General features: G+C 39.8%; 1 protein-coding gene across 1 annotated transcript in view; it reads right to left on the bottom strand.

Moving 5' to 3' along the window:
• The window catches only part of TAF2 (TATA-box binding protein associated factor 2), a 2,150,018-nt gene that overhangs the window by 439,451 nt on the left and 1,685,150 nt on the right, over positions 1-25,417 (bottom strand). Inside the window, exon 20 of the mRNA XM_044066916.1 lies at positions 23,522-23,661. Coding sequence (XP_043922851.1) covers positions 23,522-23,661 — 140 coding nt within the window. The remainder of the gene's footprint in view (positions 1-23,521; positions 23,662-25,417) is intronic.

Raw genomic sequence — 25,417 nt, 5'->3', positions numbered from 1 at the left:
TGGCAGTTTAAGGCCCTAATGGCCAAGGTTGCAGAAGTGTATACCTTCTTACCCCATCTATCCAGCTACCTGGAATCTCTATCAAGGGGGTAGGCTTTTTGGCACTAGTAGCCTTAATACCCTTGGGTCCCTGTGAAATGGTCTCAGGATCTGCAGTAGGATTTTTAAAGAGGAACTTTTGAGAGTCAGGGACCATGTAATATTTATTAGGTTTTCTGGGAGCAGGAGGTAAAGAATCAGGGGCCAAGCTAGATTCTGAAAAGGCATCATCAACAATGTCTAGTACAGGAGGGATAGCTAAAGGCCTATGTTGGGGCAGGAGTAAGAAATCCCTAAGCCTCTTTTTACAATCAGAGTAATTCTGGCTTTCCCAGCGAAAATGATCCCTAAGAGTATGCAAGGTTTCACCAAAAGAGAAATCCTTTGGGGGGGAATTAGAGGGAATAGAGTCCTCTGCATCAGAATCCTCATAGGTAGATAAGGGTAAATAATGGTCATCAGAGGAAACAGAAATTTCAGAATCCTGATCAGAAGTATCATAAGCAAATTCAGTCCTAGGTCTTAGAGGGGGAAGGTTGGCTTCCTCTGATTAAAGTAATAAGGTCTTCAGCCATTCTTATCATTTTTATTTTATGCATAGAGGCCTGACCATGAGGTCTGAGCGTCAGTTTTCTAGGCATGGTTCGAGTTTTAGGCCTTCAAGAAGAAGATGGCGTCTGTTTAATATGCAAATCAGTAGGCCTGAATACACCCTCAGAAGCCGGTGCCTGTACAGCGGCTCCGGACCCATCCAAGGTAGAGACATCCACAGGTTCCACAACTGAAGCATCTCGTGGCATATCGGACTCTGAATGGGTCTCAATAGAGGCCTGCGAATCTGAAGTAGTGGGTATCAGGGGCTGCGAAAGCGCCTCACTGAATACCGGCGAACTGGTGACTAGCTTAGGAGAAGCATCGTTGGCAGTTTTGGACCTAGGCGGCCTGTCTCTGTCTTTATCTTTGCATTTCTTCAGAATGTCAGTAGTCGGGTGGCTTACCAAAGACATATCTGGATAATTGAACCAAGTACCAAAATATTTAGAAGCGTAAATATACCGACGACCAATATTTCTTTGTTTAAATAAGGCACAAAACCGACAACTAGGTACGTCATGGTCAGGGACTAGGCAAGGAATGCAGTACGAATGAAAATCTTTATGAGGTATTTGCTTTCCACAAGAAATACAATTAATGACGTTTACTGACATCGGTTTAGAGCAAGAAAAAGTTTCCCCGACGGGGTACTTAGCTATAGTTGAAGGCTTTGGTTCTGAAACTCGAAAACAAAAATTTCAGGAGTTGGCCGACTGGCACTTGCGAACTGCTTCTGCTTCGGGCACCGCACGTCAAGAAAGACTGATGTAATGGCATTGGCTGCATGCTTTATACCCCTGACTACCTGACGTCACGGAAGATGAGACAGCAACCGACGCAGGACCCAAGACTTTGATAATCAGGCTGACTGAGGGCTACTGCAAGCAGATAACCCAAATGTGATGACTGCAACAGTGAAACATGAAGAACATCTTCTTGACGTGAAGTCTGTAATTCTGAATCATTACGTTGGTGGATACATTACTACATAATGCTACAATATACTACAATCATTCTGGCCAACAAAGATGATAGGATAGCAAAATGGTGAAACAAAACAACCTAACCTGCTAGCTTCTTTTCACCAATAATTATACTACAAATGTGTAGAAATGAGCTACCATATTCAATTATCTATCAAATGACAACAGAATGACCCTGAATTAAACAGTCACTCATATAAGGTGAATCTGAATGTCTAGGTGCTGCTATATTTGGGGCAAGGCACCTGGAGAACATCCTGAGCTTTGCTGCCAGAACAAAAGGAAGATCTACAAATTGGAAATGACAGATACATTATCACTATGTCACTTACATTATCACTATGTCACTTGAGTTATGAAGAGGAACTTTCTTGACAAGATCCTATGGCTCAAGTTTCTCCTCTCCACTAATCAGTACTCTGCATCTTATTTCAGAAGGTATCATGTTCAAGGATTTATTCATGACCGTCATCTCATGATGAAGTATGTCATAATGTAATGCAATGACTAGATAAGCAAGCTTGTCCCTTGCAGTTCATCCACTTACAACGGGTAAGCATCCATGCAGAAATTAAAAAAAAAAAAATGAAAATTTGGCACCTGCATCATTAACGAGTGATGTAAGTACATACTTGGTGACTTACAAAGAAATCAAGCAACCAAGGCCGGTGAGAAGTATGGCCCATTTCCAAGGTGATGAAGGGAGGGGTGATCAAACAAGGAGGGTCCACAAGAACGCAATCTCTAACATGGTTTCTGTGTTGAGTTCCAGACAGTACAATCACACAGGTAGGAGATATCAGAGTATCACATCAGGCGAAGGAGGAGGATCGAGTGCAAGAAACATCAAATCAGAAAATCCGACTTCAAGGTCGAGAAGCAGAAAGGTTGTTTTTGAAAGTGTTGTTGTCTGCCTCAAAAGGTCAAGCAAATCAAGTCCATCATGGGCAACCTTGACGCACAATAAAGACAGCTACTCTCAAAAGAGTCACTAGACTGGAGCTAAGACCACTGAAGGACTGGGAACCCATCATTTCAAGGGCACTGGAAGATGAACAACTACCCATCTCAACCTGGACAAACATCCACTAGGGAACTCTCAAAAATGGAGTGAGGGATACTATCATTACCCCAGTCCATGCCCTTTGCAAACAACTAAGAGGAGGAGAACCTGAATAAAGATGAAGACCCCCAAAGGGAGGCAGAATACCTAGAAAAGGTGAAGACACCTGGACAAACTTAAATGCTACGGGGTCAAAACACTGTTGACAGGGAGGTGAGCCCATCATAGAGGGATGCCCTCCCTGAGAAAGCAGAGAGCAGCTGTCTCCAAGGACGGTGCCAACAAAGCTTGAGCTCAGTCACCATCCTGCTTCCTAAAAACAAATGCAGGCTGTGTAGAGAACAGATGAAGCAAGAGGCATCCAGAACTTCACAGATGCCTGCAGAAAAAACAACGTACGAGGTAAATAGTATTGCTACATTCACATGAAGAACCATTCTCACTTAAAAACAAGTAGAGGAGTCCCATCAGCTCCTTGCATTCATCCTAGGATCTCACTGGAACTTGTTGACATTGGGGCAACAGATCTAGAGGCAGGAAGTGAAAGAAGCCAACACACCTATTTACAAGAGGAATGGAACACTTGACAGGCAACAGTAGGTACTCATGTAGCCACCATGGGGGTGGGGGAGTGGGGTGAACAAGACACATCTTGTGGGCTATGATGAAGCGGAGGACAATGAAGCTATGTCCCTGAAGTGAACAAATGCAAAGAAGTTGATAAGAAAGGACAGAAGCATGAACCACTAAAATCCACAGGCAAACAGGCAAACTGGAGAAAGGAAAGTCCGAACCACAATCCACTTAATAAAATTTATTCCACAAAAACCGTGTAAGCGCTTTCATTTTAAATCCTTTAAAAAGTCTTCAGATACAAATTTAAAATCAGGATTCATTCATTAAATACCCTAAAATTCAATCATGTGACATTGTTGAATTAATTCTTAAAGTGAAATCACTCTCCTCGAACACTCACACTAAATACTGAAAATACTTAATATGAAATATACACATCCTGAGTGCACATGAAATACATAGATTACAAAATGCAATAATACAATAAAACTTTGATAACCAACCATCATGTGTTGATATAATAATTCTATCTCTTCCATGATTTTAACTTTAACATTGGGGGTATACTAACCAAGTCATTAAATCCCGGGAACCTATATGATTCCAAATGTAACTGCCATTTTAATTCCTGTTGCTCTAAAATTATCAACCATGGTCCCCCCCCCCCCAGCATCCTTCTCTACTTTTGCTAAATTTGAAACTACGCCCAGGATATTCTTCTAAGTGCCTAAATAAGACATTTGTAGATTTATTTTTCTTAATTTTATACATATGTTCGTAAATTTGATTACGTAATTTACGTTCCGTCTTTCCTATATAAAACCCTTCACACAGCTGAGATTTTGCACCTTATATAACCCCTGTTGTTTCGCAGTTAAATCTACCTTGTATGTAGAAATCCTTCCCTCATAAATTAATACGATTCCCTTCTAATATGTATGCACAATAATTACATCTACCACATTTTGACATCCTACAGAGCAACAGGAATTAAAATGGCAATTACGTTTGGAACCATATAGGTTCCCGGGACTTAATGACTTGTTTAGTATAGCCCCAATGTTAAAGTTAAAATCATTGGAGAGAGAGAATTATTGCATCAACACATGATGGTTGGTTATCAAGGTTTTATTGTATTATTGCATTTTGTAATCTATGTATTTCATGTGCAATCAGGATGTGTATATCTCATATTACGTATTTTCAATATTTATTGCGAGTGCGAATGTTCGAGGAGAGTTATTTCACTTTAAGAATTAATTCAACAATGCCACATGACTGAATTTTAGGGTATTTAATGAATGAATCATGATTTCAAATTTGTATCTGAAGTTTTAAAGGATTTAAAACGAAAGCGCTTGTACAGTTTTTGTGGAATACATTTTATTAAGTGGATTGTGGTTCGGACTTTCCTTTCTCCAGTTTGTCTGCGGATTTTAAATGCAAAGAAGTAAAAGACCCAAGCAGGGCTCTGGAAAAAAAACTCCCAAGCTGACCTCCTTTCTCAGCACATCATGGCGAGGCTTGTGAGTCACCAAAAAGGGAAAAAGAAAGTCTCTAGGATGATCCATCCCTTCAAAAGTACAGTTGTGTAAAACCTTACCATAATGGCAGATGTTCTTCCCTTCAGTGCTGCAGTATTCATTATATTTGGGATTCCCTGCCTAAGGCAGCCAGACATCCGGCCAGTATACCAAAGGCTTAGGTTGCGTTAAGGTACGCCGTATATCACACACATGCTCTTTGCATAGTGTAGGGCATAAAGGTGACATCTAGACATACCGTCCTCAGAAGTGAAAGCCCCAGCAGGAACACTAGTACAAGGAAAACCAAGAGGTAACCAGTACATCCAGAAGAGAAATGGACCAGGGGAAGAGGGTGGGAGTGAATACCTAACAGTGAAGGGAAAGACAGCTAATGTTATGGTAAAATTCTCAGCAGAATGAGATAAGAACTGTGTTTCCTCTTCAGGAACAGAACAAACTGAAAGCAAGAACTATGACCCTGTGACATCGAGTCAGCCTGTACAGCACCTTTCAGCAATATAGTCTGGGTTTGAATGGACTGATATATCAGGAGAAGATTTTCTGGGTGAGGACCTACGAACTGCAGAACATGGCCGATGGTGACCATGTTTAAAACCCAATGATGCTTTGTGATGGTGCTCTAAGAAAGAAAAACTTTGGAGAACCCCTGTAACAGGAAGTCACAGATTCAGTTAGGGCTGCCAGATGGGTACTGGTGGAGTACACAATCTGGGTGGCTTTAAATGCACTGTTGGGGGGACAAAATCTGACCGTGAAGACCTTCCTCAGATGCTAAGGATGACGCTTTGTTTGAAGTTGATCACGTCTACCAGGAGAAGGGGTTTGGATCATTGGTATGAAGCTTGGAGAGGGCCTCCGTTGAGGAGAGGACCTGACTTCCCTTTAGATTACTAACTTACTTATGGGTAAGCTGATGAAATTGCATATGCCACAAAAAGTGGTCAGCAAGGATCCTTTTCTTCATATCCTTTTTGAGAGAGGACAGTTTACTCATGCCACCCTCATTAGTCACTCATGTGACCTTAATCAAAGCATCATGTAGTCACACTTGCAAATTGTGAAACTTGAAAATTTACCTAAGAGCCTATGGACAGAGACTTGGAAAATCCTGCTTCATACAAGACTCTTGAGAGATCTTCTAGCTTAACCTGTAACTTCCTAATCGGAAGTACCAGGAACTGTGTGAGGTGAGATAAATAGTTCAGAGCCCACAGTCATTGTACTGCAGAGGAGCAGATCCTTACTACACCTTTCCAAAGCTCTGGACTACATATCCAGTAGCAAGATGGCAAAACGTTGTGGTATGTTGGACCTTTGCTGAATGAAGACATCACAAAGGAATCAACAGTAGGACATTTAATGAGGCTATCTGCCTAATCATATGGTGACTTTTAAATGGTATTATCCTTTTTCAGAGTCAATTGTGCAGAATCAGCTGCTCTGACAGCATCCTTAATGACTGGCTTCAAAGACAGGGAGGTACAAAACCACAGGTATTTTTCCCCAAGTGCTTCTAGGAAGAAAGGATATGGACCCATATGTCAGACAAAGCTGCTTCTCGTTGGCCTCACACCATTTACAATGTAAAGGTTACCTGGTGAAGATGCAGATGCAGGTAGTGCAATGCCACTGTACTTCTCAGGGATATTTTCCTCAAGATCTTCAGAATCCTCATAGCATCCTGGGAATGGAGGAGCAACTCCTGTTGCTTATGGAGATTAGCACATATAGGGGCAGGCATGTAACAGAGTTGATAGTCATGGGGGGGGGGGGCGACTGCAATGAATTGCACATCATCCAAAGACAGCACTGAATTAAGAAAGGCCTGCAGTGGGCATGGTGCCATCATCAAACCAGGGACTTAATTATGGGCTACCACATATGTGACTCAAGCATTCATTAGACATCAAACATCTGTTTGTCATCTAGGCCCTGAGGTGAAAGGAACAGCATGGCAAGACCACATGGACCCTTCTTGACCTAAACTGGCCTGCATGATACTCCCAATCCATGAGCAGGTGACTCAAGAGAGAGAGAGATCTCTGGGATCAGAAAGGCCATCTACAAGCGTCAACCAATTATTTGAAGAAAGGTCAGTGAAAGAAGCTTGGGATGATACTCTCTCAGAGTGGATATGATGTCTCATCTACCCTGACTGCAAGGATTCTGAGTGAGGTGAAGGGTCAGCTCAGGCTGGGGTCCTTGCTAATCGATAATGAGCTTGGCATGTGAAGATTTCAGGAGACAGTGATTTAACAAAGGAATTACCCCAAGGATATTCAGGCTAGGACTCTGCTTCCAAGTGCTTGTCTGTGGTGAAACGCCCAAACTGTCCACAACTGCAAGGACGACCCTTTCACCAGCATTCATGCAATCAGACTGCAACCATTACAATTTCTGTAGAGCAGATTAACAACTTCTCCCACCTCTGACTTAGTTGCCAGGATGGATATTTGGAGTTTGTGGCAGTTATTAAGATCTAGCTCTTTCCAAGGCAGTAAAGACAATTATTTATTTATTTTTATTTATTTATTTGACATTTCTTTACTGGGGTGGTCTGACTGGGTCTACAGAACCCATTTTCAGATGAGGCCCAAGGAGAAAAGCTCCACATACAGCACAATACAAATATAGTATAATCCAATACAATAAAGATTACATTAGAAATACTATACAAAAAATAAGCTGAAAGAACAAACTGCTACATGATGTTGTAATATATTACTACACATCTAAACAGTTCTATACAGTTAAAACATTACAGACGATAATAGTCACTCTCATCATACAGTGATGCAGACATATAGCGAGAGAGAGTTAAGAAGAGTAGAAGCAATAAAGCCTGAGCAGCAGCTTAAGGATATGGTATAGAAGCAGAGAAGGGGTTAGAAGAGCTTTAGGAACTTGCAGTCTGTGAGGGATTGAAATGTGACAGAAGAGGAAGACCTGAGCATTAGGCAGGCTTTATGTAGGAGCAGAGCCATGTATTTTTAAGATGATTTTTTAAAGAGACTTTGAAATGGGTTAGACCGCTGCTAATGCAAACATAAGAGTGACAATCTGATGGACATTTGTGAAGAAGTTAGGGATACAAACACATGACCTTCCTAATGAAACAAGGATCAAGATCTAAAATGTGCATGTAGCAAAAAAAGAACTGAGGGATTCAGAGGTCAAATGTGCTTATGTACTCAGAGACCTACATCAAAGTGTTTGTCAGTTGGATGTGTATATGCAGACACCTCCAAACTCAGTATTTTAAAGAAAGAAATGTCAAATTCTGATTGAAATAGAAGCAATACCCAACCAGGGATGTAACAATGAGCATGCTTGATGTAAGGTCCAATATTTCTTAGAAATCTTCTCCTGGAACTGGGAACGATGTTTTCTAAAAATGAGAAAAACCTGCAATACATAATGCTTCTAAGTACCACCTCAAAAGCCTCTCTTTGATAAGTTAGGACAAAACATATTTACTCATGAAAGGAGTCCCAAGATGACTTCTTATGCTCTGGCCTCAGAGAGTAGAGGCAAACGTTATGAGTCCTGTCTGTGATTGTTACAGGAATCATCCTACAAGAGAGCTCAGAAATTCAATTAGCACAAATCAAGTCAGCAGTGCACTACAGGGCCAATTATAGAGTATAAGCTTATTAGTTAGTTAATTAGACCGACAAACCTGCAGTCATAGACCTCTGGTTTTACACTCTCTGACTTCGAATGGTGCTTTTTTTTTTTTTTTTTTTTAACTTTAGCACAAGTTTGATGGTTCTGTGCTGGAGTTTTGATTTTTACTTGCACCCTGACAGTGTTCTGAGACTGGTTTAGGCTTTATGTCAGATTTTTTTTACAGTTATTTCTATTTATTTTTTTATCGTTTTTTTTAATTTATTTACGGTGTTATTTGGGATAGAAGTTGTTCATTTTCCTTCTTTGCTTTCTTTTTTAGAATTTTTTCATTTCTGACAGTAATGACTTCTCTTGTTGGTTCGGCGGTCACTGATGTACATTGTGATTACACACACACACACATATATATATTTATATATACATATTTTATATATATATATATATATATATATATATATATATATATATATATATATAGTACTCTAAGGCAAGTCAAAGGTGTATGCCCTTTTCCCCAATGTAGTGCAATCAGTATATATAGTTGGGGGGGGGGGGCATATCCCATCACCTATTTGGGTTTTATCAAATAATGTAAAACAAAACCAGACAACAGAAAACCAAATTAAGTTGGGGCCTACGGCAGAGTGGGGGGCTGTGCCCCCCAACTATATATACTAACACCAGGATCGCACTACAGTGGGGAAAAGGACATATACCTTTGACTTGCCTTAGAGTACTACTTGTCAGTGAAATGAACTTTCACTGAAATGAACTTTAGGTGATTTGGTCTCAGTGAAATGGTCTTTCAGTGAAGTGATACAAATCCATATAGATATATATATATATATATATATATATATATATATATATATATATATATATACTGTATATGTGCATGTGTGTGTGTCTGTGTGTGTACTTTTCTGTTTTTTCTGGTTTCAAGTGTTTGTCTTAGCTCTGTGTTCATAACACTTGGTCTGTTTTCTTGCTGTTTAGTTCAGTTGCTAACTATGTAGAAGATGCTCATTAGCTATGTAAGTTCCCCTAATCACAAAGATTCATTTTTCCACCAAGGTTTTTGAGATAACTAGAGCAGCAAATGGTACCCAAGGCTCATTTTAATGTTACATTTTAATTATTTTTTAATATTCTATGTGGTTAGCCTAACATCCACCCCATACTCAACACATATCTATGGATTTTTTTAATCTTGTCTAAGTATTCATTTTCCATGGACAAAGCTGCTTTTGAAAAGTTGATCTGATGAAGTCCAGTTAGTGCATGAAACTGATTACCACACATGAATAAAATATAGTTATTTTAGTGACCAAATGGGTTCAGATTATTTTATTTTAAAATTTTGAAGTAACTTTTGAAGTTTTGGACTGCTTTTAACTGTTTCTGAATGCTGGATTTTAGTTAATTGCCCTGTTTTTTGTAGCACACAAAGAAGTGAGACTGCCTGCTACTCTCACACTAGGGTCAGTTATTCTTGCATCTTTATTTGCGTTTATGTATTTTTGTACCTGTGGTCCAAATTTTGGATGTGCATGGGGGTGGGGGGGGGGGGGTCCTGGATACAATGTAGATTACCAGAACCACTAGTTTTCTATTTCCTTTGGATTTGTAACTAAGTAACATCACTAGAATGCCCTTAGCTTGGACACACACATGCACAGACACTGTTTTTAACTATTTCAGTTTCTGCAGTTGTTTGTTTGAAAATGTTGGCTTCCTAAAGGTTGTGTTCAACCGGTGACCCATTTCTGTGCTTTAATACTATTACAATGATCTACAAAACAGAGAGGAAGGATCAATGGCTCAATATACAGAACTTGCTTTTCTCATAGTGCATAAATGAATTAGCCACATTACTTGTGACTGAAGATAAACAGAGAAGTGGACAAGCTTTATTCAAATGTCTGAGCATTTTTGGGGCCTGTCTTCCTTTATATTCTTTCTCTAATAATGTACCATACATCTGCAAGTGTTTTGCTTGTAAGCTACTAAAGCTGAAGAAAGCTTCTTGAAAAAAAAACCTAAAATTTTCTTTATCAGTTGGCAATATTTAACCAAGGGTAGAATGCTCTCTTCCACTTCCACTAAAAGTTATCTATTTGAGGAGGTAGAGCCAAGGGAAAAGGGAAACAGTGGAATGCAGCATAGTGGGTGGCCCATCTGGAAGGTTTCCAGATTTCACACCTGTCAGCTATGCAGAATACAGAATCCTCTGAGTCAGAAGTAACTTTGGTTACTATTGATAAGGAGCTACAGAAAGTTAATGAAAAGATAGACAGCTATGTGAAAGAGACTGATGAGCAGCTAAAAGATCTCACGGAAGCTGTCAATGATCATTTTGACATCATTCAGTCTTTAATTAATTAAAATGCAATCCTAAAATCAAAACTCTTGATGAATTAAGCTACACTGGAACTTATGAATGCTATGTTGATAGAGCAGGAGGCTTGTGCTGAACAAACAATATAAGGTTTTCAGGTATCCCTGAAGAAGTGGAATGAAGAGCCTGTCAAATGTTTATGAAGAATGCCCTTGTGGAAAGAGACTCTGGTCTTGAGATGGATGAGCTAGTTATAGAAAGGGCACATAGATCACACTGGGTTCCTTCATCAAGAAAACAAATTGCCATGACATATCATCATTAGCTTTGGCATCTTTCACCTGAGGTATACAGTACTGTCTCTTCTGTGGAAGTTAGGGGAAAAAAACTAACATGTGAAGGGGCAAGAGTGTATGTGGATTAGGACTTCTCTCACCAGTCACTGGGGGAAAACATGCAGAATTTACTCCCATCCTGTGAAGATATTGACTTGACAATCTAAAGTTTAAACTTCTTTACCCTGCAACTTTAAAGATTTTTTCCCCTGAAGGTGCCTGGACATTTGACAGGAGGCTTTGAAAACTGTTACTCCTATGACTGGGGACTTGGAAGTTAGACCAGAGACAGACCCTGGTGCTCTAACAGACCATACTACACATACCTCTAAATGTGAAAGTACTTGGCGTCTCCACTCTTAAGAAATATGCAGCTCTGAAATTGAAAACAGATGCTATGTAGGAGCAGCAAGGCAAACTGCAGTCTGCAGTCACTGACAGATGAATATGTTGATGGAGGTCTTTGAATCTAGCCTCAGGAAATCTCTCTTCTTTCTTTTTTTTTTTTCCTTATTAGGACTTTACTTCATGTATGTGGAGTGATCTGTACAGATGTTTGACTGATTTTGACAAACCAGATGTGGATGATCTCTAGAACAAATGTAATGTCTATGGCCATATCAGATATGTTGTGTATCTGTAAGAAGGGGGAAGTGGGGAGGTTTCTCTATCCTCCACTGTTGCAATACAGAGATTTCTGTTTATTTTGTAATTGTTGACACTCATGGATATAATTTGCATGGCAGGGTACAGCAAGGCACTTTGTATAGCCAGGAAGGGAGGACGAAGGTTTGCCTCCCTATTGGTAAATGCAAATTAGTGGTATCCAATATGGTTGAAGCTCACTCTGAGATGCTCTTTTGCCTTACTGACATGTTTACGCATGTACTATAGGATCAAGTATGCTCAACGGCCTGTAGTGCTTCTTGCAGCTTTTGATATGTTCCACCGCCCATATTAACAGTAGCTCATCTGAGGTGTTCACTAGCTCACACAGCTGGTCCAGGGACCTTGAGTGGAAATTTCTGTCAACAATTTATAACTGTCGGAGCTATTCATCATCATCTGTTTCATTTTGTTTCAGGAATCTGTGATGTCCAGCCCATTCAGAGTGAACATTTATTTTTATTTTATTATTTATTTTCTGTTGGTTTACCAGGATAGTCCATTGGGCCAAGAAGAACCCGTTTTCAATGGAGTCCTGGGGAGAAAAGCTCCAAACAATCAAAGTTACAATCGGTTAATCATGATAATTATACAAGAGTAAGAGATTCAAACAAACAATTACATAGTATTAGAGGAAACAATACAGCTAGTACAAACTAGAGCTGAAACTTTTACAAATAATACAACTAGTAATGTAGCATACAGGTGGTACAAACAAAGAAGGAATGTTTCAAGGTACTTAATGAGAAGTACGGTTACATATCAGCAATCTTACATGTAAAGGGTACAGTGTGGTGTATTCTAGTGGATACAGTAACACTAAGAGTGTATGAGATAGGAGGAATTCTAAGGAAATATTGCAGGTGTAGATAGGGGAAGGAAAGGAAGATGGAAATTACCAGTGTTAGTTATGTGGGGTGAGAGCAAGAGCATTCCCACTGGGATACTAGATATGAATGAAGGGATTTTTTGAAAGAAAAATGGTTGGAGGTGATATGAATTGATGGAGGTAGGGAGTTCCAGAGGCATGCTAAACCATGTGATAGAAGATTTTTGCCTGGGGGACGAGTTGGTTTGTAGACTTCTAATAGATTTTGGTTGTTAGACCTTAATACTCTATTGGGTAGATGCATTTTAAAGGTAGAAGACAGGGAGGGACAGAGGGAGGGGTTGAAGATTAGCTTGTGTGCAAGAGTTAGTTGAGTATAGGTGAGATGCTTGGGTTTTTCATTTTAACCTTGTAGTGAAACTATGAGGAAAGGAAATGGTTTTGAGTACTCTTCATTTTCCAGCTGGGGCCGATCAGATTGAGGATCATGGCTAATTGGTAGCACCCATCTATATGAGATGGTAAGAGACCTCTCGAGCATGCTACAGGCTCTGCACAGTTACTTTTATAACTGTTATTTCAAATGTGCACAAAGTGCTTTATTATGTGTTGGCATTTGTTTTGTTACTTAGATTTACTAGTTTGGTTATAATGAATCAGATCTGTTATATTACATTACCCACATTTATGTCAGCTAAGGAAAAAATCATTTTAACATTACACTGGGGCTGTTTAGAAATTTTAGGAGGTACAAGGGAGTTAACATTAAGACTAAAAAGATATCTCAACAAAAGTTAATTTTTAATTAGTGGAAGGTGTGCGCCACTAGGAAGTATATGGTAAATGAGGGACTGGAAACGTTTTAGTTATGTTTACATGCAATTTAATAACTTGGAATGTTAATGGGTTGACAAATTTTCTTAAAGTGGCTCACCTATTTAACACATTAAATAGACAAGGAGATGACCTTGTGCCATGGACAGGAGACACATTTAGGGCATGCTGAGCATGAAAAGTTATATATGAAGGGATTTGAGATATTAAATCAGGCTAGCTGGGAGGGTCAAAGGAGATGGGGGTGGTACTGCTAAAAAAGGAGAGTTTTCCCTTTATTATAACCACGTGTATGCAGGATGACCAAGGCTGATTCACTGCAATTAAGGGAGACTTAGGGTTTAGACTGACATTAGTCTCGCTGTGTCTTCTTCCAGGTACTCCCTTCTTTCTTCACAGTCAGGAAAATCCTCTTGGAAATATTACTTTTTACTGAGGCTAAGTTAATGATACTGGGAGACTGGAATATGATTTTTTTCACAAAAAAGAGGTACTGGGAGGTAGTAATAAAGTTAAACTGACTAACACGTACAACAAATGTAAGAAATTACGATTGGCTTCTTTGATGTGATTAGCTCTACAGCCTTTAATTACGCTGCAGACTATTCTTATTATTCAATTCATCACAGGCAGAAGTCAGAGACTGGTAAGGTGGTGATTGTCTGAGAACATGAAAGCAACATTAGTAGGGAAGGTTATGGCCCTTACTGCTTTCAGACCATGCCCATCTAAAAGTCTCATTTATCAGTATATAAAGTCACTCGAGTTGAATGGCATTAGAGGTTTTCAACCTTTTATCTTAAGCGTGACTCTTTTAAGAACTGGGTGCAGGAGCTCTTGGGCAGAACATGCAGCAACTGAGGGCAGATTTCTTAATCCAGTGCAATACATTCAACAACACCTTGAAAAGTGATGCACAAAACTACTTTGCTGTTTGGAGGTTGATGGAGCAAAACAAAATGAGTACTATATTAACTAAAATTAGAAGATTACAGAAAAAGAAACCATACATCACCTCTGATGAGGAGATGCAGTTAAGAAGGCTGCAGGCAGAAATGCAGCAAATGGAGGATGACAGGGTACTGTTCCAGAAAAATGCCTTGTGGGATCACAATGTAGTGAACACTCCTCAGGATACATGGTCTTTATTTAGCGGGCAGACTGAGTCAACAAGCAGTGGAAAGAAAAATACTGCAGTTAAAGGATGAAATCTTAAGATTGGTAAAAAAACAGAATAATGGAGGTGGCTGATGGGTTTAGAGATTATAATCAAACCTTACACCCTTCCTAATTACAACCGCCGGAAATGCTGGGAGGTGATAAAAGGCTGCTTGGATTCGCTGGTGATTCCCAGGCTGACAGTCCCTCAACAGGTGTTGTTGACTGCAGAAATCACAGGGGAGGAACTTCAAGGAGTTTTGAATTCTCAGGCATTAGGCACCTTGATGGTCTGCCTACAGAAATCTGGAAATTACAGGGGGCGGGGTCACAGATGGAAGAGGTATTGGTCAAGCTTATGAATGTAGTTATGTCAACAGGAGAGGTCCATGGGAGCTGGAGGCAAGGTTTAATTGTGACTATACCCAAGGAAGGGAGAGATCCCAAACTCTCAGGCTTGTATCATTCATTAACAATTCTGAACCATGACTATAAACTATCTGTCAATCTTGGATCGCAGTTTGAATATTCATATGCAGGGAATAATACATCCAGAACTGTATGATTTTATACAGGAAAGGAGAACATTTGACAATATGCTCTATACTCTGCTGGTTATAAATAAAGCACATAGGTGGGAAATTCCAACACTGCAGCTTAGTCTAGTTGCCAATGAGGCTTTTGATTGGGTTGAGTGTCCCTCTCTTTGCAGTACTGGAAAAAGTGGGGCTGTCTAATTGTGGCTTTCACTGCTTCGAGCAATTTATCAAGACTCCAGTGCAAAGGTCAAGGTTATGGCCATACTCTTGGATCCACTAGTGATTTCCAGAAGAAAGTATCAGGACTGCGCACTCTCCCCAGTTTTATTTGCGATATATTTAGAACCACTAGTAGAGGAGATCAGATGCTCTACTGCCGGCTGATTTCGCTGGGGCTTCTTAAATATAAAGGAGTCATTGTATGCAGACGATATAATCCTTACTGCCCACCTTTCTAGAGATATTAACTCATTACAGTGAAATGTTGGGATAAAAAATTAAAACTGATAAAATGTCTGCTTTAACTATAAACTCCCTGCAACTGGATAGTGTTCTGGAGTCTCAATACCATCTTAGAGGGCAGAATATGCATAAATATCTGGGGATCTGGTTATGAAAAAACCTGCAGGAGTCCATGTTAGAGACATACTCCTGTGTAATGAACAAGGAACAGCTTTGTAAGTGGAAGGTGCTGAACCTGGAACTTGATGATCAAATGCAAGTGATTTATAGCCTGTACACCCAGACATCTTGTATCTAGGGCAAACTTTTTGGTCTCCACCTCAGAGACCAGACATAGTTAATGTCTAGAAATGGGTAAGGGATATGTTGTGGAGTTGGGAATGTCCAAGGGTTGCTTTGGCAAAGCTGGTGATACTGGTGCACATGGGTGGCTTGGATGCAATAACCATAGATAAGTATTTACTTGCATTACAATTACAACTTTTTGCCAAATGTCAAAATGCTTTCAACCAGGTAATCTGGAAAGATATGTTAAAACAGAAGTGCAGGTGGTATAGGAATATGGATATAACTGATGGCTTCTGAGACACTACCCAACAAAGTGGCATGCCGGATTTTCTCTTCGAATTATGGACTGTCTTAAGGCAGGCATTTCATATGGGGGAGGTGAGGGACTGAAATATACTGCCAACAGGCAATGCACAACAGGATAGGCTACTCTGTACAGCGGCCAGGCAGTGGATGCAGCAAGGTACAAGACTGAAATACTGGGAGCAAATGTTTAGGGGTCAATGTCTTTTGACTGGGAAGAGGCAAAGGAAGAATATGACCTCTCTGATAAATTAGAACCTTAGCATTATGAATTGTTGTTAGTGCCAAAGAACTCTAGGTGGGAGAGCACTGAATAAGCAGAGAAATTCGGAAACTAAAAAAAAGTCATATTTCTTACTTCTATAAAAAAAAAATAAGGGAAGAAGATACAGCTGGGAGGAATTTGATTAAGCAGGGATAGGAGCGTAAAGTTTCTGATCACACTTTAGCAATGGGAAAAGATCTGTTTGGCACTAGGGAAGGTGCTGAGGCTGAGAAAGTTTAGAATTTTTGCATGGAAGTGCTGATACAAATATTTTTACACCTCCCACCCCCCGCCAGACTGAGACGGATGTTTCCCACAGAGACTGGCATCCGCTGGGTTTGACAGACTAGGGAAGCAGGAGACTGGTAAGCACATCTTTTGGTTTTGCCCAGCCCTGGAAAATTGTAAGCAATTTTTCAGGCTCACTGTGGAAACTACCACAGGGGAAGAAGTAGACCTAGCACAGGAAAAGTTTTGTTTGGACATTGGGCTAAAATCAAGCAGACCAATAAGCAGAAAGAGTTGTTAACAGTGATAGTACTGGCATTTAAAAAAGCAATCACTAGGAGACACAATTCACCAGCCTCTCCAACCATTCTTGAGTTCATTAACATAACAGATCAAATTAAGGAAGTTGAAGAAAGAACCATCCAGGGAAAGAAGCAAGACTTTGCTAGTAGGTGGATGCCTTGTATGGAACAGGTTGAACTTTAACCAGCTTTCTGAACAAAGTACTGAACCAATTTTGTTTTGGACAAGAGGTGCAACTATGATGTTTTTAAATTTGCAAATGGAAAATTATGTCTCTGACTTTGTTATATGATTGCTTATTTTTATGTTGCTTGGTATCAATCTGATGGTTATGATAACTGCTTGATCTGCTTTTTTTTAGTTAAATACAATTTTAAGTAAAAATGTATTGTTAATATACATTTTAGTCATAAGTAGCTAAGCAGCAAAGACAAACATCTCCAACAATAACAATCCCATTATGGAAGCTTCCAAGAGGACAGCTCAAGAGTGATTGCTAAAAAGGTTCTAAGTTTATATAATCACATTGATACTATCATCTTATTACATATATTAAATATATGACTACTCTTTTTAGTCATAAGTAGCTAAGTAGCAAAGACAGAACATCTCCAACAATAACAATCCCATTATGGAAGCTTCCAAGAGGACAGCTCAAGAGTGATTGCTAAAAAGGTTCTAAGTTTATATAATCACATTGATACTATCATCTTATTACATATATGACTACTCTATTGAAATAATCTCCGTTTGAGAAGTGCTTTAGACTACTGTGATTCTATTGGAGAAAAATAGTAAAACTTATGTTAAAAAAAGAAAACTCTAAGCTGATGATAATTCCCCTTGTTACTAAAATGTTCACATGCCAAGGACATGCTGGTTGATGCTGTCTTGATATTTACAGCACAAAAGGGATGTCAGTTTTACCCCTTTATACATAAATCAGCAACAGTACTTAAACATGCACTATTTCAATAGTCGTGACATTGAAGTTGGTAGAAATAATGCTAATGCAAACTGATTAAACTTAAAAAAAAAAAAAAAAAAAAAAACAGGTTCACAAGTTATTAGGTTCTGCAAACACACATGCACAAAATTACTTATACGACAATCTTTTTTTTTTCTTGTAAATAAGTTGATTCCTGGTTGGGCAGAAAAGCCAGTAGTATAGATAAGGAACCCCTGGAATCCTTTTAGTCTCAGGTGAGCTGCGTCTACTGCTATGCATTTGGTAAACACCTTGAATTGGTAATGACTGGTTCCCAGCCTGAATTGCAGATACTTTCTTGAGTGTCTGGCTATTTTGATGTGATAGTAGGTGTCTTGTATAGCTACAGAGCATCTCCAACAGTTCTTTTGCAACAGCAGTAGGATGGACTGAACTGTAACCGTCTGGAACTTTGAGTTCTTTATATGCAGGTCCAGGTTGCTTAGATCCAGATGGGACTCAGATCCCTGGTTTCCTTTGGTACTAAAAAGAAGCAGGAGGAAGTCCTGAATTATTTTTGTTTGGTTGAGACTTCTTGGATGACTCTTTATTGCCATAGTTTTGAACCTCTATCACTGACTGCATGCTCCCTTTGACTGGCTGGAACGTCTGGAAATCTCATTTGTCTTTCTGGAGGTAGAAGAGAAAAGGGAATGTACTAACCTTTGGATATTATGCCTAGCACCAAAGATTTTTTTTTTTGAGATGGTCTAGGTGCCCGAGTGTAGTGAGAAACAACCCCTGACTGTCTCCAGACCCAAGCAGTCGGGCAGCTCTTCAGGAGCACTAAGAGGGCTTATCAGAAAAAGGCTCTCTGTAGCCCTGATTTTGTAGACCCCTTCTGCTCTTGGGGAGCTGTCTTCCATTAAAAGTTCTTCCTCTGCCTCTGGAGGAAGAGTCTCTGCATTGATCCTGAAAGTACTAACCAGATGCAGCAAGAAATCCCTATCCTACCTCTTCATCTCTGAATACAAAATTCTGGACCAAGACACAAGAATAGGGAACCAAATGTCTAAGGAAAACAAGAAGAGATTTTAAATATTGCTAGGATAACAGGTTGGGGTTATTATGCATTTTGTTTAGGAACTGAAGTCTAAAACTTAAATATATGTCATTATTTGGTATTACTTAGTTATTTCAACCCTCAATGATTTGTTAGACAACCAAAAATTTTATGAGGAATACAGTAAGGGTAAGAGACAAAATACTGGGCATTCTGCAAGTTTGATTAGTATGATCTCTCTGAAACGGAAGAAACATACCCCCAGAACATGTCTCAGTGCAAGAGAACTGACCAAGACCGACAGAATGGGAACAAAAAAAAACCCTAAAAAGAACTGCCTCAGGATTGCTCTTAACAAGAAGGAAGCCACTGGAGCAACCGGATCATGCCAACGCATGCCTTTTGAAAGATTTGTTCTCTGAAATTCAAAAACGCGTGTCAACAGGTCACCGCAGTGATCTGTCCAAATTTCTGAGATCTCAGGATGACATACTACACAACCAAGAGGAATGCTCTGAACTCTCAAAGCAACAATTGCAGGGGGCGGGGATCATTTCCCAAAATTGCCAAGACAACCAGACTTGTGCAGGTATGTTCCTACCTGAAGGGAATAGGTTCATAGGTTCATAGGTTCATACTAGGCTATCTGCCCGAGGGCATTTACAAGCCTAGCCCATCGTTTAGGTTTAGTGCCCCTTTAGTATGGGGAACTATACCCATTATTTTTGCCTCTGAGAATTGTATGACTGAGGTAATCCCTGGGTATATCATATACTCTCCCATCCATTGGTCAAGATTCCTGAACAAGGCCAGCAAGGTGCTCTGCCTGCTCTGCATGTGGATTTGTTCCACAGCATAGGGAGTCTTTGTTGGAGAATTTGATGAAATATCCCTCCAGCTCGCCCCTATTAATAGCCGTGTCAAGGTTTACAGTCTCCCCCCCTTGTGGCTCTGATGGATAGATTTTTTTGCATTCATATGCATCAAATCTGGGTTGGCTTGACATGGGCTTGGCAGCAAGGGCAAAGGTCACCTCTGCGAAAGCGACTGAATAGAGCTGGAGTTCTTTCCTCTTTACAGCATAAGGACAGGACAGATTTTACTTGATCTTCTTTGTCCTTTTGTTTTTTGTGGCCTTCCAGCTGCTGCTGCTGCAAGTGTGGCATCATGGGGCATTGTATGGGGCATTGTACTCAATCTGATGAGTGATGAGTAGACTATGACTCCCCTATTGAGATCCTTGAGAATCCCTTCATGATAAGGTGGGCAATGTGTAGAAGGTCTCCTAACTACTTTAGCTACATCATGGACCAGGACAGACGATTACTATCAACCTGGGTCCCTAAGACTGATAACTTCTGTGCTCAGTGGTGGTTACCCACTTGTTGGTAGCTAGTAGGTAACCTTGTTTTTCGGAAGGGTATGACTTTTTTTTTTGGCATTTTTTTGAGGCACGTGGCTCTGGCACCAGTTTTATCCGTTTCTATGAGACCTTCTTCTGGATGATATCTGTGTGTGATGTTTTCTCTTAGGCGGTTAGCAGTCTGCTAGTCATTTCATAGCCATAGCCCTATAGCCTCTTTGTGTTTGAGAAGTAGATGCAAGTAAATGCCAAACAAGACTGAGCCCTGTGGGACACCACTTGTGACAGGCTGTGAGTCTGACATGGCCAGCAGCTCTGCTCCAGCAGGTTCTCTCACTCCAGCCAGTTACCAGTTTGCAACCCATCTTGTGATGTATGGGTTGACATTTAAGCTGATGAGTTTTTCAATGATAATGAAATCTTCAAGTACAAATGTGTCAGATGTAGAAGACTGAATGGTCCTGAAAAACCAGGACACAGCTGCATGCCTCCTGCAAACCAGTGAGGATAAGGTCCAGGAATACTCAATGGATGGATCAGAGGAATGGTAATGAAAAAGGCTCGAAACCAAGAAAAGCAACCAAGCCTTTGCATCCGAGGAGCACTCTGGACCCAAACAAAGACACATCAGTGCAGTAATACCAGACCTTAAAGTGTTGTAACTGAGAAAGATTCAGCCCTCCGTGGAAACTCAGCATCAGTCGGATCCTAGACTGGGATCTAAGGAATAATTTATGACGAGAGGAGTTCTCTGGACACCTCCGGTGCAAGGCTGCTGTTTGATACTTGTGTCTGGTAACAAAGTTCCTATCCATCAGATTTGAAGGCCTAGGATCTGATGACATTCTGCATATCCTGGTAGTAAGTCTCATGACACTGAACCTATCAGATCAAAAGGGAGACTTTGGATCTGAAGGAGGCTCTAGAAAAATTCATACCCGAGGCATTGGATCCAAGATCCTACTGTGTATTGTCCTGTTTCTTTAAAGTGGGGAGTTGAGCCCCAACAGAAACCAGCAACACTCCAAAATGGCTTGAAGAGCTGTTATCAAACTCTCTGCAACACTTTCAAAAAAAAAAAAAAAAAAATCTAAAGGATACGAGGAATAAAGGTCAGTCAGCAGCAGTTGAGAAAAAAGTTAAATTTCTGAAAACAAGGGCCCTAACTCTTATCCTGGCAACATTCACCACTACTTCTCTGTGTCAAGCCCTCTAAAGCAACTGAAAAAAGAGGCATCAATCAGGTCACATTGAAAAGAATATACAGTAGGGGTCAGGAGTCCGTAAATAACAAGAAAACAATAAAACAGCAGTACTCTAAGGATTCATACAAGAAAATCACATCTAAAGGTTTCATAATAGTTTGGGAGGGGAAGAATTCCCTGAAAGGGCCACAGACCAGTGCAGTCATACCTCTCAACCTCTTAGTACAAGAAAACTGGACAAAAAAGGGGGAACAAAGTCAAAAATAGGTTTGGATTTTTGAAATATTGCTCTTATAAAATTTAGAAACCTGTTAGACCAACAGGGTTTGTTTAACATACATTTCTGAAGGATTTGAAATCTGAAACTCAAAAGTATGTCATCATTTAGTGATTTGCCAGAAAACCAGAACTTTTAGATGAACAGAAAAAAACAAACAAGCCAAAAACTAGAAACAGAGAGGTGTGCTGTTTACAACACACAGCCACGTCCATGACAAACTCCCACACAGAAAGGACTCCTGGTGGATGGCACTCTCGCATGGTTCAACAACTATTCGTCAATGAGTCAAATGGAGATAACTCAATATCTGCACTTTAATCTCCAGACCCAAATACTCTGCCGCCCTTCCTGCACAAGTCACTCACAGCTCACTGTCCCAGTGCTGTAGAACACAAAGCAGGAAAAAGACAGAAGCACCGGACTGGGAACCCACCGCATGGACAAAGAATATCTGCATTCTTGGTCAGAAAAAGATGGAGAAAACCTTGCCAAGAAACAAAGTTTCCACTGCACCACAGTGACAACTGGACGATCAAACCTGCCAACCCATAACCAAAATACACAAGCCCTGAGACTGCCTATTATCAAAGACGAGCTATCAGCCAGAAAGACACCAACAACATACAGGAGACAAGAATAACTGATGGAACCAAGAACTACAGCTTAGAAATCAACAGGGAGGAAGGAATTATCAAAAGGAACAAAACTAGATAAAGAAGATAAAAAATAGAAAAACTAAGCTACTCACAGCTCAAGATGTCAGAATCTTCCGTCTTAAAACTTATAGCTGCAAACAAGAAGTTTGCAGGAAAGTAAATACTGCGGGAAGAAATAGCCAGGGAATTGTTATGGCTAGGCTTGTACAGGCCCTAGGGCCGATAGCCTAGTACCAACCTATGAACCTATGAAGATCTGAGGAAATGGTAGAGGGTGAAGAGCATTATGGGTAGAGGGAGGAGCACGGGATTAGGATCCAAGTCTGAAGGATGTGGATGAGTCAGATATGATAGTTGGATCAGTGACCCAATAGTGAGGAAGAATGAAAAGGACAACATCAGCTCTACCTGTTATAACATATTTTGGAAGCCTTCAGCAGTAGTCAGCCAAAGCAAGAGGGAGCCCTAAACAGAACGACTCAGACTGCTAGTTCAACACATTTCTAAGGTACTAATGAAGACCAGAATCCTGGAATCATGATACATGTGATCAATACCATTTGGTGAAAGGTGAACCAATGACCAAGTAGCCCTGACATTAATGTAAGCAATGGACTGGAAGCAGCTGCAATAGAATTTTCCTTTAGATTGTTTCTGCCTGATGGCAAAGCAGAAAACAGTCACCCTTTCCCACCCTTACTACTCCATTACACAATTATTTTAAAATAGGTTCATAGGTACAGATGTCAAACTTATAATCTGCTACCCTTCAAGAAACGTGGCTGCCACAATCCCCTGCTGATGTTTTCTATTTTCCATATTCTGCAAAAATTAAGATTATTTTAGGTGTTATATCTTGTTGTTATGGACGATAATGTATATTTCTACAATCACTGGTGCTTTTAATTAAGCAACAATTTTTGTTCTGCCTTTATTTTATGAGGAATATACCTGAAAAACAGTCACATGCAACTATGGGAAATCATGTTTCTATGCCACTTATAAAATCTATCCAGTCTACAAACTGTCATCATTCAATAACCCACCTTGTGTGTAATCAACAACAGCTTCCAGTGCTGCTATCCGGACGTCTATGAAGTGTCCATAATCTGCATATGACTTGAAAAGGGTTGGGTCACTTGGAATGTGACCATTCTTTTGAAGGACTCTAATTGCTTTTAGACAGCTGTGAAAACAACAGCCTGTTAATTATCTTACTTGAAAACCACAAACAGCTAATGACACAAAGACAGATTTAAGTAATGTTAAGTGTTGGTATTAATATGAAATGCAAAGCTATTAAGAAATTCTAAAATAATTACAAACCGATGCTAGTCATCTGTTTCAGAAGTTAAGTCCAGACTTCAGGCAACTTCTTTCATACTTTTGCATCCCTAATGACCAACATGTTTTCTTAAAAAGTGAAATTCAGACAGAAAACAGCAGCACCACCACAATGCAGAGAATAAGGATTTTTGGTCATCTCACAAACATAATTTCTCAGTATTTCTCACAGATGTACTACCTTACTTTGAGAAGGATTCTTCCTACAACTGCAGTGACTTGCACCAGAAATAGCATCTAATTTAATACTTTAAAAAGTATAAACTTAAGATCATGCAGCTCCACAGCAGTCTTACATTAGGACATTCTAGATATGTCACAGAAGTTGCTACTGTGGTTCAAGTATTATCTCTAACCACACACATTCAATCTGTTAGAGATCTAGTATACTTCCACTGCTGGAATGTAATCAGTTTGCTAACACTTTGACAGTATTCATCTTACAGGCAGCATGATGTTTGCCTTTCAGGACAGACATACATATACATGGTTTGATTTTTTTTTTTTTTGGAGTTGCTTTGCATTTACCTATAACTACAAGTGTACATTCAGTAAATGACAAAGATGTTCTACTGTATTTTTATTTTTTAATTTCTCCAAATGTTTAGGGATTCTACTACCATGACAGGACTGGACCTCATTCCAGAGTCACAGTACAATTAAAGTTTGTGAAATTACTGTTGCTTCAGTCTTTAATGCTTTCCAACACTGTGCTCTCAGCATCCGCGGAGTACCCAGATTTGTCTCCTCCTGCATTTCATATTGAGTTGCATGCATCTGTAGCATATTTAAGTATGCAGAAAAATTCCTTGTTATTAGCCCCATTGGTCCTGCTACAGTTAGAACTGAGGGTCTTTATTCCATGCTACTATAGCTTCTACTTGCATATCCTGGTATTTTGACTTGATGTTTATCAGTACACAGAGCACTACAATCATTAAGTGCAGCTATTTCAATGATTAATGTATGACTTGTCCTTTTTCGTTTCACTACTACATCTGTTTTTCTTGTTTATAACTTCTTAACTGTTGGTACTGGATGATCCCGTATGATCAGAACTTGTTCATTTTCAGTAATTCTTTGCAGCTCATGTTTCCAGTACTTCTTTGCTACCTGCATGTTGTAGTGTTTGCACAATTCCAAATGCAGCAGACTTGCCACTATATTGTGCTTTTCTGTACGCAGGCCCTCAGCTATAAATATATCGCAATCAGCAGCAAAATGCACAACTGCTTCTAATTCTGTACTACGGAACCTACATTTATTTTTGCCTCAAACTTTTTCTTCACACTTTGTAAGCCAACATGTACAAAGACTGCTATCCTAAGCTGCTATTATTAACTTTTCATCTTTTTGTTTAAATTCATCTCTCCTTGGGCATTCATGCATCAAATAGTTATCAACATGCGATTGTTCCAGTTGTGCCAGGGGTTTCCTATGAACCTATGGGAACATATTTAAGTAACTGAGATTTGATATCATAGAGGGCATTGTCATGGACTTGCAGCTGTCCTCATGTGCAGGAATTCCTATTGATGTCAAACACTGACTTGAGGAAAATTACCCAGCCTTGAGCCCATCAAGCAGCATCCCTGAAG

The sequence above is a fragment of the Protopterus annectens genome, chromosome 3.part1, assembly GCF_019279795.1.
Source record: "Protopterus annectens isolate FY-2018-M chromosome 3.part1, PAN1.0, whole genome shotgun sequence".
In the NCBI taxonomy this organism is placed as follows: domain Eukaryota; kingdom Metazoa; phylum Chordata; order Ceratodontiformes; family Protopteridae; genus Protopterus; species Protopterus annectens.
Note: the sequence above shows the minus strand (reverse complement) of the source record. Positions and strands in the feature narration are given on the sequence as shown.